The following is a 12,531-nucleotide window of genomic DNA, read 5'->3' as shown; positions in this document are numbered from 1 at the left end:
TGTATGCAAAAATGAACATTTAAATGTACCTTTCTTCTCAGCAAAGTCCTCATTCCCAACAGCAATCCCAGCTGTGTTCTCTTGAGCAGCAGCTTCTAGACAAAATTGAGCAAGACAATTACAAGGTCATTTACATGTTTTAATTCAGGGGTGAAACGTACAGTGAAAGTGATGCAGAACAGCCAGGGCTGTAATGTGAAATTAAACAGAACCACTTAGTTGAGCAGCAGTTACACATGATAAAATTGCACTATTGGAATTACTGTGTGTACCTAATGAACATAACCCTCTCTTTGTATCATTACTAAACGGTAAACGTCCTTCACAACGAATCCGTAACAACTAAGTCTTTTACCCCGCATTCCTTTATAACGCATCTGACACTTTTACGCATACTTTTACTAGGCATACTTTTACCCCGCATATATTTTCACTCTGCAAACTAAGACACCGAAATTATGCGTAATAGTGTCAGATGAAATCTTTATTACGGATTTGTTGTGAAGCATACCCGGATTCGCAACCAGTGGCAAATCGGTCTGCAAGAGTGGTCACCCATCTCAGGGCGGGGCCAATTCCCAGGCCTCTGCAACATTATCTGTTCACTCTCTTCCTACCTCTGCAACACAGAGGTCCAGCAATTGAGGAAATAAAGATCTTTTAGGTATTGCTTGTAGCACCGGTGGCCCCATCAAAAGTACTTTACCTGGAGCACCTAGTTCATGGAAACATGCTGAAACACACATACGGGAAACAGCATACACGTGGATAAAACTACAAGCTCCGTAACTATAAATTTGCCCCAAAATGTTGACATGGCGAACTGGCACTACACCCCCTACGGAGTAGATATATAAAAATTTAGCTTACCTGCACTGCTGTAGACTTGCATGCAGACCCTAAAAAGTTGACACGGCGAACTGGCACAGGAGTCAATGAAAATGTTGATACGCCGCTGATCAGATGCTAACTTAAAATTACATGTCCCTTAAATTGCGGAAATCTATTGAAGATCCTCACTTCCATGGCGTGATGACTCAACGTTGCACAAGAGTTGCGTGAAGAATATTACTTATGAAGAACCGTGTTTGAAGGTATGCGTAGGCTAGGGAACGCATACATTAGTCTCTTTTTTATCTTTATTACTCTTATTGACGAAAGCGGAAATAAAACATTTTTTATTTCTATTTTACGGAGAGAGTTAAACGGGGACGGATGCAGAAGAGATCCGAGGGAAGGTAAGGTTGAATTTCTTAAGATTGACTGATTTTGAGAGTTAGAGAGTGAAAGAGTAAGGTATAAAATAATGGCAATAATGTCTATTCGTTAGCAAAAATAACTTTGAGCATTTTAATGCAGATTTGATTAGACTTGTATTAGTTTTTATATTAACAAATTAATAAATATTCGATCTCACCCGGACATCACGTGATTCAAGAATTAAGAGAATGACGAGACTGACGAACGTATATCCCTATAGGCAGATGACATTTTGATGTACGTTACAAACCCGGAAACGACACTCCCTACAATCATGGACAACTTTGAGACATATGGTGCACATGCGGGCTACAGGATTAATTGGGGGAAATCATACCTATATCCAGTAGACAAGAGTGGCAGTTAGACTATAGGCCCGAGTCAACTCCAGCTAGCGCAGGAGGGCATAAAATATCTAGGGATCTATGTTACAACGAACGTACCTATTGCGCTAGATCACAATTTATACAGGGATTTTCGAGCGGACGTGGAGAGGTTGAAGACTTTGCCACTGATGTTGCTAGGTAGGGCAGCACTATATAAAATGATAGTGATCCCAAAATTTCTCTATGTGTTGCAAAACACCTATCAGCACATTCCAGTGGAGGTCTTCAACAAAATAGATGATCTCTTCCGGACGTTTCTCTGGGATGGGAGACCACCGAGAATAGCACTGGTGATGCTACAACGTAAATCAATACAACGGTGGTATCTCCCTGCCCGATCTTCGGGCGTATTACAGGGCAGCACACCTGGCTGTCGTGAACGAATGGCAATACTCAGAAAGAGATCACCCCACCTACGCACCTGAACGCACACAGTTCACCAAGCGCCCATATACACATTACTTATACGGGGGTAAAGGAGCGGCGCAGCTCCTGACAGCAACGCAGATAGTGGTGACAGCATGGAAACAGACGGAGCAACAAATGAAATGGGATGGCCGTATCATAAGGGAAACTCCACTCTGGGTGGGAACCCGGCTTCAGGAAATCACAAAATTGCGTGGTTTCCGGCAGTGGGATTTACTAGGCATCTCACAACTTAAGGACATACTGCACTGTAAAGAGTTGGTTACTTTCCCACACCTTCAGGCTACATACGATATGAACATGACTCAACACTACAAATACTTGCAACTGGCCCATGCATGGAGAGCACAACACAGACACTACTACCATCCCCGAATATGCACCTTTGGAGGGGCGACTCCTGATGGGGGAACTAGTAGAGAAGGTGGTTTCCTGGACCTATAGAACGATAAGTAACAAACCAGACACGTTTCAGAAGCTACGGGAGAAGTCGGAATCAGAGATGGGGGTGTTAGAGGATTTACATTGGGAAATGGCACTGATGCACCCCCGGGAGGTAGCCATTAAATCCAGGCTTCGACTGATCCAATTTAATTATCTAACAGAGCATATTACGACAGGGCGCGATTGCACCTTATAGGGAGGGCGGAAACACATGACTGTTTGCGCTGTGGGGTGTCTATAGGTACATTTTTTCACACAGCGTGGGATTGTCCGAAGATTCAATTGTATTGGGCTACCTTGCTGGAAGAGCTGGGAAATGTCCGGGGAGAGGTTCCGCTTAATCCCCAGTTTGTTTTGTTGGGAATATCCCCTGAAATCGACCTCCCCAAACCTAAGTTAACCCTACTGCAATTGGGTTTAGTGGTAGCAAAACGCAACTTGGCTAAGGCATGGGGAGCAGTAGCAAACCCATCTCGGATTGAATGGAAGAAAAGCATGGATATGTACATGTTGGGGGAAAAGAGGACTTATGAAGCAAGGGGTTGCCCCAAAACGTTTTGGAAAATATGGAAACCATGGCCCAGATACTATGGACTTTCGCTCACTGATTCACAATGATCTCTCATGGCGCGGGTGGCGAAATCGGGAGGGTCTCAAACTGATGTCTAAAGATGTGGTGCAGTTGTTTGCTTGTCCACTGCTGCCGTTCATGTTGAACACTGACATTGCACTGAATATGCCGCTACGTTTTGCTGCCAGTTTATCTGTACTGTATTTGAGAAAATGTCAATAAACATTTATAAAAAATAATAATAATAAAAAAAAGAAAGTATAATGAATTAAATGCCTTGAACAAAATTGGATTATTATTTGGGGTGGGAGACTGCCCAACTTAAAGAATAATCATAACTCTAGTTAGAGTGAACCCTTAAAGTCACTTAATTAACCGGAGCTCAAAACCTTGGTAGTGGGCGCAAAGAACATGCCGACTTAACTTAAGGTAATGTGTTAAGTATTTATGAAGTACCAAATCTGTAATAAATACAAAATGCAAAACAAGAACATTTCCAAACCAAACTAGAAAAACGGTAAAACTGAATAAACAAAATGACAAAAATCCAATAAGGGGAAACAGATATACATTTTAAAAATGCAAGTAGAAATAGCATCAAAAAGTACCAATGATAATCACTGGTACCGATACTGGGACCAAGGTGCGAATTGAAGGAGACTGCAAGAGAGCACGGGTCGCAAATATTAACCAGGTTTGTCCTGGTCAAAGATTTTACCTTCTGACTTAGTCAGAAGTTCAAATCAACCACAGAAGTACCATTCTTAGGCCCCCAGTACCTCAGGGAAGACACTTCAAGACACACAGGGTGTCAAGGAGTGGTCAATAGCAGGGTCCTGTTCAGGTTCGGTGGTCAGCTGGGTACTTCCCGGAAAAGGCCTCTTGCAGCTTGTTGTCCCCCTTTAGCCACACATGAGGTCAGCAAACTGAACCTTGGAGCCTTCTTCTTTGTCCTGGGAACACAAGAGAGCAGGTCTAGTCTTTTAGGGGTCCTTCTAGGTGACAGAGCACAGGTCCTGTCCTCTTTTGATCTTCAGCAGGTCCAGAAAGTGTTCTGAAGCGGGTGCCTGGAGATGCCGCATTTATGTCAGACACGAACCAAGTGAGTGGAGTGACTCCAGGCATCTCCCTAGATAATGGGTAAAAGTTTCTGGGGCCAACTCTACTTACTTTTCAGAAGTTCCGGTTTGCCTTTTTGCAAAAAGGCCCAAAATGCAATGTCAGGGCACTTTCAAGATGGTGATAGTCTTTGGCCAAAACCAAACTTGGGGTCTGAGGCTGTATGTGGGGTGTGGACTATGGTAATCATAGGTCCTCCCCCATCTAACACTAAAATCCAGCTTGAGGCAGGCACTGTACCCACAACAAACTCCGAGTCAGAAGTCTGGTATGACAAAAGTAGAGCCCTCCAGCAACCTGGCAGTAGATAACAGTTATCCTGTTCTCTCCCCTTCAAGTATGCTTAAGTGTTACATATGGCTCAACAGAATTGTCAAGTAGGATTTGACATTTTGCTATCAAAAGGAGGCCCACAGCCCTCACCCTGCATATTCTGTGGAGTTCAGAGCAGTCATCTCTGCCCATTCAGGTCAGCATAGGTTTGTTCATGAATTGCATTTCACACCTTTTTCATCTGCTCAAGGCTGATCACAGGCTGAGAGCTAGCCCACCTATGCCAACTGTAGCAGGTAAAGGTAAAACTTTCTAAATGTTACTTTTCCTTTTTGTATGTATTAAATATATGTCTTAACCACTGAATTGGATTTTTAATTACTATTAAAATAGTTGTTTAATTATTTTCCTAGCTGGTCCAATTGCAGAGATACAATATTAGCACTTTAATCTGTACTCTGGTTTCTACAATGGACAGCTAGGTCTGCATAGTCAATATAGCTTTTTGAGCCTTCCCACTGTAGGCACATGGGAACAATGTTTCTACATGTCCCACCTTTAAATTCCATATACCCTGCCATGTGAGTTGCAAGGGTGACATAAGTGTGACTTACTAACATACTAAAAGGAGGTTTTTAACTGTTGAAAAGGGGATATTGTATCAAGTCACACTGCATCAGTCAGGCAACACAGGGTAGGCCTCAAGTCATGTTTTATTTTGTCACACTAGTGGATTGCACAATAAGGAGTAGTTTCTTACCTGTAACTCCAGTTCTGTAGTAGGGGTATCTCTGTGATAGTCATAATCATGTGAATAGTCCCACCCATGAGCGTGGACCCTGGAGCACTTCATTAGAGAAACTCCCCTTCACAAAAATCCCTTTTTCTTGAGAGAGATGAAGGGTTGGACAGACAAGCCCCATAGCCTGCCATTATATGTCTGCAAATGGATACCGTGCCTTTAAGGATCCTTCCAGAGACCCTCCGTATCCCATGATGCACAGCCAAAGGCCAGTTACTTTCAGTTGTTTTTTTAAGGTATATAAAGACAGGCCTGGTGCATCAGGATATCACGGTTTCATCCACCGGGGAGGAGGGCGGGTTGCTTATGACTATCACAGAGATACCCCTATTACAGAACTGGAGTTACAGGTAAGAAACTACTCCTTCTTTAGTAGGGGATCTCTGTGTGTAGTCATAATCATGTGAATAGAATGGCAAGCCCATCCCAAAAAACAACCCCAGCGGTGGAAGAAACAAACACACCCACTAAGGCGCAAATAGAATCCGCAGCGAAGCCTGCCCAACCTGACCATCTGCCCTGGCATCAGAGTCCAGGCAGTAGTGTTTAGCAAAGGTATGGACTGACTTCCAAGTGGCAGCCTTACGGCATTCCAAAATAATTACGCTACGAAATAAAGGCGCAGCAGCTGCTTTACCTCAGGAAAAATTAGCCCTAGGCTCGCTAAGCAAAGGCTTGTCAGCTTTTTGATAACACAGCTTAATACAGGAAAACAAGCAACCCAGAAACAGATAGTTCAGAGGTAGCTATACCAGTTCAGACTGAGCCATAGATTACAGATAGCTGTACTGAACTACGGATATCGTAATTCTTGTCCAAAAATAGAATTACAAGACCCTCCTAACATCAGGGAAGCAAACTCTCTCAGCAGGAGAAGAGGGATTCTGACAAAAAAAAATTTGCCGGCAGTGTAACTGTACTTGTTACATAAAACTCTGGCACAACTTTAGGAAGGAACTAAGATTGAGTCCTCATAACTACCCTAGAGGAATGAAAACCATATAAGGTTCTGTACAACATAAGCCTGAAGCACGCTGACCCTGCGGGCAGAAGTTACGGCCGCAATGAAAGCCGTCGTCCAGGACAGATGCTGAAGAAAAAACCCTACGGAAGGGTTCAAAGGGTTCCTTCATCAGTTGTGACAGGACTACATGCAATTCCCAGGAAGGCGAAGGGCGCCGAATGGGAGGAAACACTTCCGTCAATCCTTCAAGAAAATCTCCGATGACTGGGATTTTCAAACAAAATTTTGAGAAGGACATTTCCTATAAGCAGTCAAAACTGCCAGATTAACTACTATGGAATGACAATGAAAACCAGATCGAGCCAAGAGCAGTAAGGAAGGAGGACATCTTCCTTACAGGAGGCAGGATCCACGTCCTTAAAAACACACCAGATGTAGATGGAAGCTTGACCTTTTAAAAATTTTTTTTTTTATAAAATCTCCATTCAGGCCTGACGGAGATTCAAATGTCAGCACTGTACGAGCTCACGAACCCTGCCGCTAAATGCAAAGACAAGAGGCCGGAGTGCACCCTCTGTCCGCCAAACTACTTCAGAAGGTCCGGCCTGCACCAAAGACGGAGAAAATGGCAGAAGAGACCGGTGGAGTGGGTCTGTGAACCACCACTGACGGGGCCACTCTGAAGCCAAGGGGACCATCTAGGACTGTAAGAGAGAACTTGATCAGCACCGTCTGAATCAGGAAAATTGGCAGACAAGCGTAGAGAAAAACCACCTGACCAATCGAACTATAGAGCCTACCCCAGAGTCCCTGGGTGGCAGAACCTGAAGGCGAAGTTGCAGCATCTGCTGTTTCCTGCGGCAGAGAACCGAACGACTCCCGTAGTATCCCATCCTTCGAATAAGTCATGCACCATTTCGTCGTGCAAGACCCCTGTGTGGTTTACATGAATGAGTCTGTCGAGAGTGCCTGCCTGAGCATTGTGAACACAGGGAAGGAGAATTGCCATGCTGGTCAGGCTCATGGCTAACAGCCAAAGCCAGATTGTCTGGGATCCCCGAGACAACACTCGAGAACTGGATCCCCCCAGCTTGGTGGGGCAGAACAGTGTCGTCGTATTGACCATCAGGACAAGCAGGAAGCAGGTGTGAAAACGACGGCTGGACTGCTCGAAGCTCCATGATGACGATGTGGAACCTGGTCTCATTCGGGGACCATGTTCCCTGTATCCGAAGACAGTCAGAATGCGCACCCCAGCCATGTAGAGAAGCAACCAGCACTAAGGGTTGCATGGGCATCTCTTTGCGGAAGGGAATCCCCCAGAAGGGAATCCCCCGGAAGGGATTTCGTGGAGAACACCAACGTTGGATAGACTGTAGAGCTTTTCGTGACAGCTGAATCCAGTCTTCCCATACACCCAGTGTCTGGTCCACTGAGCCTCCAGACATCCCTGCAGGGGTCTCATATGGAGGCGTGCATTGGAGAGGGGAAGGCACAGAGCTATAAAGCCCAGGAGAGACGAGACCGGCCTCACCGTTGGGGGGGGGGGGGGGGGGGGGGCATGATCATGAAGGCTTGAGCCTTATGAAGGATCGAAGAGCGTCTCTCCTCCAAAGGACACACATTTGTTGTGCGTGCGTCGATAGTGGCTCTGAGGTGCTCTAGACAGGGTACAGTAAACGAGACAGACCTTGTGAGGAAGTCCGATTGAAATGCAGGCCCGCTACCTGAAAGTAGCTGCCTTGATCAACCAGTCGTCCAGATACGGATAGACGAAGACACTGTTCCCTCTCAGATGCGCAGCAACTACATCCTTGCGATGGAAAAATTCTGAGGTGTTGACTTCAGGCCGAAAGGCGGCACGAAGTAATGATAATGGTTGTTGCCCACTGTGAAAAACAGGAACTTGCGATATTTTTCTCGCTATGGGTACGTGAGAATCTGCGTCCTGCAGATCTAATGCACATAAGTCAGCCTCCTTGATGAAATTGAGGGGAAATCTAATGCAGGGACAACCACCGGAATTTTTACGCTTTGCACCCACGTGTCGGCTTGTCGCACATCGAACAAGGGTCCAAACTCGGTCATGTCTCTCTTGCACACTAGAAAGAACAGTGAGTACCATCCTGTTCCCTTCTGTCCCAGATTCTATCTTCCTTTACTGGAAGAGGGTGCTGGCCTCCTTCTACAACTCGTGTATGTAGCGTGATCGAGTTGGAGGGATTTATGGAGAACTGGTTAAGTCGCATAGCCACTGCGCACAATATTCAGCACCCACTTGTCCTGAATTTTTCAATGGCAACCTGAGACCGCAGAAAAAATCCGCTAGAAAGGACAGAAGGCCTTAAGCCGTTCTACATGCTTCTCCAAACCTAAAGCCTTCAAAGCCTCCGCTTCGGACTTCATGCGGGCCACCTCGCTATCCGCATGGGAGCCAAAGAGTTGCGCCAGAGAACCGGAGATTAGAAACACACAACGGTGCCGCAGCCTTCGGAGATGTCAGATGAATACAAGTATATCACCGTGGAACAAAACCTAGGCAATACCCGGGGGTCGCCAGGAGCGAAATATCCGCTGCAGCGCCGATGATTAGATCCGAAACCCTCAGGCCCTATAGACTATCTCCTGTCAGGCTTTCCTCCTGTCTCTGGACAGGAGATCCACAAATTGGTGAAGGAACTCACACAGGAATCTATCACAACGGCCGAGCAAGAGCAGGCCACTGCATGCCGCCACCACTGTGACAAAGTCAGGAGTAGGGTCCAACCGGAGGAAGGAAGGAAGGAAGGAAGGAAGGAAGGGTCCGACTCAGGAAGGAATAAACAGTACTACTGCCGGTTCTTCCAAACTCGGCACCAACGGAAGCAGGGGACGAAATTCTCATTCTTTAGTTCATTTTTTTTTGTATGTTTCATCTGTAGAGTCTTAAACATCACAGATGTCGACTGTACAGGGAGTTTCGAAGCCAGAACCTCCTGGCAGGTGGCAGTGAACGAAAGTTAAGTACTGGCAACCAGTGTACAACCCCGCCATGCGGGAAATTCGTAAGAGTGGAGCACCTCCCCATACTCATGGAAGATGCATCCCTGGCATGCCTGAACCGAGACCTTCGCCAATGGTGACGACGGGACCTTATGGAAGACAGCGGAGCCCATGAGACCTATGCCCCAAAACGAGACCTTGTTCTAGGTCATCAAGGTTCCACACGGGGGTTGCAGGCTGAGGAGCCACAGGCCCCTGAGGCGGTGGGTGGGAGAGGAGCCGGAGAGAATTCTGAGGCATCCTCTGTGGTATCACCAGTGGGGGCAGAGCAGGAGGCGACCTAGATGGTGAGTAGGTACGCGAATACTCCAAACTAAACCAACCTCCCTCGCTTAAGAGCGTGTAAGTGTAAGTAGCCCCAGACTCCCCATCAGAAGGGTTCCTCGACATCGATCCACTGCTCAGCGTTGAGAGTTGACGTTGCCGGGAACACGAAGTCCCCGCCGACGATGATCGGTTCACCACGGAGCGAGGCCCGGAAATGGGGCCTAGACGTCGAGCCCTCAACATCAACTTTTTTTTTTCTCGATACACCCATGACTTCACCATCACTTCGACGTCTAGCATCACCACACTTCGACGTCTAGCGTCGATCCTCACTTCGACGTCGATCCTCACTTCGACGTCGATCCTCACTTCGACGTCGATCCTCACTTCGACGTCGATCATCTCCACGACGTCGAGGTCCTCCAGGTCTACTCCTCAATGTCGGCTTTTGACGTCGCGTCGACCAGACTCCTGGGTCGACGGAGAGCATATCGGTGTCATACCTGCTCTCGACGTCGCAGTCCTCAACGCTGACCGGAACCAAGTCGTTTTTCAGTCTCGTTCCTACTGGGGAGAACCCCAGAGGTCACAGCATGCAACTTGGTAGAGGACGTACCCTCTCCGAACCCAGAGGCTGAAGAAGATGCCTTCAATCTTCCCTGCTCCAACCCTGGGAGCCGAATCTTCTCCCTGTCCGCAGGGCGCCTGAAAAAGATTACAGAGAAAACAGATGTCAAAGCCATAAGACACAGACAAGCACAGAATACAAATTCTGTGACCTTCAGCTTTGGCCTTTATTTCAACTGCAGTCAAAGCACTTGTCAGATAGAGATAGTATAGAGACAAGAAAACTGCAGAAATTCTGCCAAAAAACCCACAGCAGAATGTAGATAAAGGCCAAAGACGTCGAGTTAAACTGCAAAAATCCAGAAATAAAAGTGAATAAAAAGCTAAAAAAATTAAGAGCTAATGCTCCAGGGTCCTGCTAGCAGGAGCTGGAAAAAAGAACTGAAAGTAACTGGCCTTTGGCTGTGCATCATGGGATACCGAGGGTCTCTGGAAGGATCCTTAAAGGCACTGTATCCATTTGCAGACATATAATGGCAGCCTATGGGGCTTGTCTGTCCAACCCTTCATCTCTATGATGAAAAAGGGATTTTTGTGAAGGGGAGTGTCTCTGTGTGTGAAACTTAGTGAAATAGTTAAATTTGACTGTTGCCTGGCTATCCTTTTCAATTCAGGATGAAGTAATGGCCAGAGTAGCCTGGTGTTTTCAGGCTGCATTATTGTCTTTTATTATCTCTTAAGTGTCTATGCAGGACTGCAGTGGAAGACACCTTAAGAGACTATATATCTATTGAAGTGCTCCGGGGTCCACGCACATGGGCAGGACTATTCACATGATTATGACTATAGACAGAGATCCCCTACTACAGAAGTGCAGCAATCCACAAGTGACAGTTAACTTTTCATGCCATCAGTGCACCTTCACACTACATACTGTGGCCCTACAGAAAATTAAACACGTAATTCCGGTATTAGGCAATTTAACCATGTTTAAAGTGGAAGCACAGGCACTTTACTTCTGATTAGCAGGGGTAAAGTGCACAGAGTTCTAAATCCAGCCCAAATATAGAATTCAGCACAAGGTGAAAAATCAGATGACTACACAAAAAAGACGGATTTCCTACACTCGTCTCCCCTTGTTGTCTGGGGAATGGCTTGAAGAGGACTCATTCTATTGAACCTTTCAGCAGTAGTACATCTATCCATTTCAGTAGCAACGTCACTTACTAGGGGTCTAATTAAGAGAAGGTGGAATGTTTTTTGTGTATAGTGTACCCAGAAGCCATTTGTCAATTATATATCCGTTTGAGTATCGTGGGAATAATCATATACCTCTAATCAGGATGTCATGATCAAAGACCTCCTGAAATTGGGCTTACCATGGAAGATGCTACACCTGCAGCACAACTTTCTCTAATGCCTACTCTTACTTAGCCCGCTCTGATGGATCGTCCTTGCAGCTTACTTCACTGGTTTCCCCACACTGCCCGTAACAAGGTGACCAGTAAATTTATTGACTTGGGACTAGTTCTAGCTAAACGAGAAATCACCAGTCACTGGAAAGCGACCACAGCGCCTAACGCTGCGCGTTGGTTGCAAGAATTTACAAAGTGGGCTGACTGCGAGGGGACTCTCAGGCTCCAAATGGCCCAGAGAGCTGATAATGATAAAATGCTGATTGCAGCCAGAGCGTGGGTGGCGTTGGTGGACCTGCTTAAGGCGTCTGTTGCTGACCCGGCCTGATCTCCTTCACGATTTCACTAGGGCACACGCATGGTTGATTTGAGTGGCTACTTCTGTTCATTCGCCCCCTGGCAGTACGTTACCAGTGGACCGATCAGATGGGCTCATCAGTGATACTGGAAGATAGCGGAGGGAGCGACATGTCTGGCAGTAGTGGGGGGGGGGGGGGGGGGGGGGAGGGGTTGGAGGGGCGGGGGGTGGGCAGAGGGGGTTTAGTTAATTTGTTATTTATTGAGGAGGCTTGCAGCGAGGCCTAGTAGGACACTGTTGACCCGGATGCTCTGGATGGGATTATAGGCCGTGCATAACCTGACACTGTTGCCGTAGGGGAGGGCTGGCAGAGCAGCAGGGGGATTTTGGGATAGGGGGAGGGGTGCTCCTCCCGGGGGCCTTGATATCGCAGGTGCAGGACGGGATAGAAACATGGATAGTTCTAGGAAAGACTCTGTCTTATGGTGGAGATGGTAGAGGGGTATCGATATACCGGAATTTGATCAGGGGGACCTGACAGGGGCCCTGGAGAGAGCGGTTAGTTCAGGTACGACCCATCCTGCAGTAATCGTTGTAATGTATATTGTCTTGTCGTAATAAACTTGCAATAAAGTTTGTTTAAAAAAAAAAAAATGGATCGTCCTTGCAGCTGCCTTTGTGAGTGGCACAACCAAAA

The 12,531-nt window shown here is 46.5% G+C and overlaps 1 protein-coding gene across 5 annotated transcripts in view; it reads right to left on the bottom strand.

Moving 5' to 3' along the window:
* TBC1D9B (TBC1 domain family member 9B) overlaps positions 1-12,531 on the bottom strand; it is a 194,201-nt gene that overhangs the window by 19,393 nt on the left and 162,277 nt on the right. For 3 of the 5 annotated variants that reach the window (XM_085617747.1, XM_085617749.1, XM_085617751.1), the window contains one exon: positions 30-95. In XM_085617747.1, the coding sequence (XP_085473873.1) occupies positions 30-95 (66 nt within the window). The remainder of the gene's footprint in view (positions 1-29; positions 96-12,531) is intronic. The other 2 variants (XM_085617748.1, XM_085617750.1) reach the window with 1 other exon arrangement.

This window comes from Triturus cristatus, chromosome 7 (assembly GCF_964204655.1).
Source record: "Triturus cristatus chromosome 7, aTriCri1.1, whole genome shotgun sequence".
Classification (NCBI taxonomy): Eukaryota; Metazoa; Chordata; class Amphibia; order Caudata; family Salamandridae; genus Triturus; species Triturus cristatus.
The sequence above is the reverse complement of the archived record's forward strand: the minus strand, read 5'-3'. Positions and strand labels throughout refer to the sequence as shown.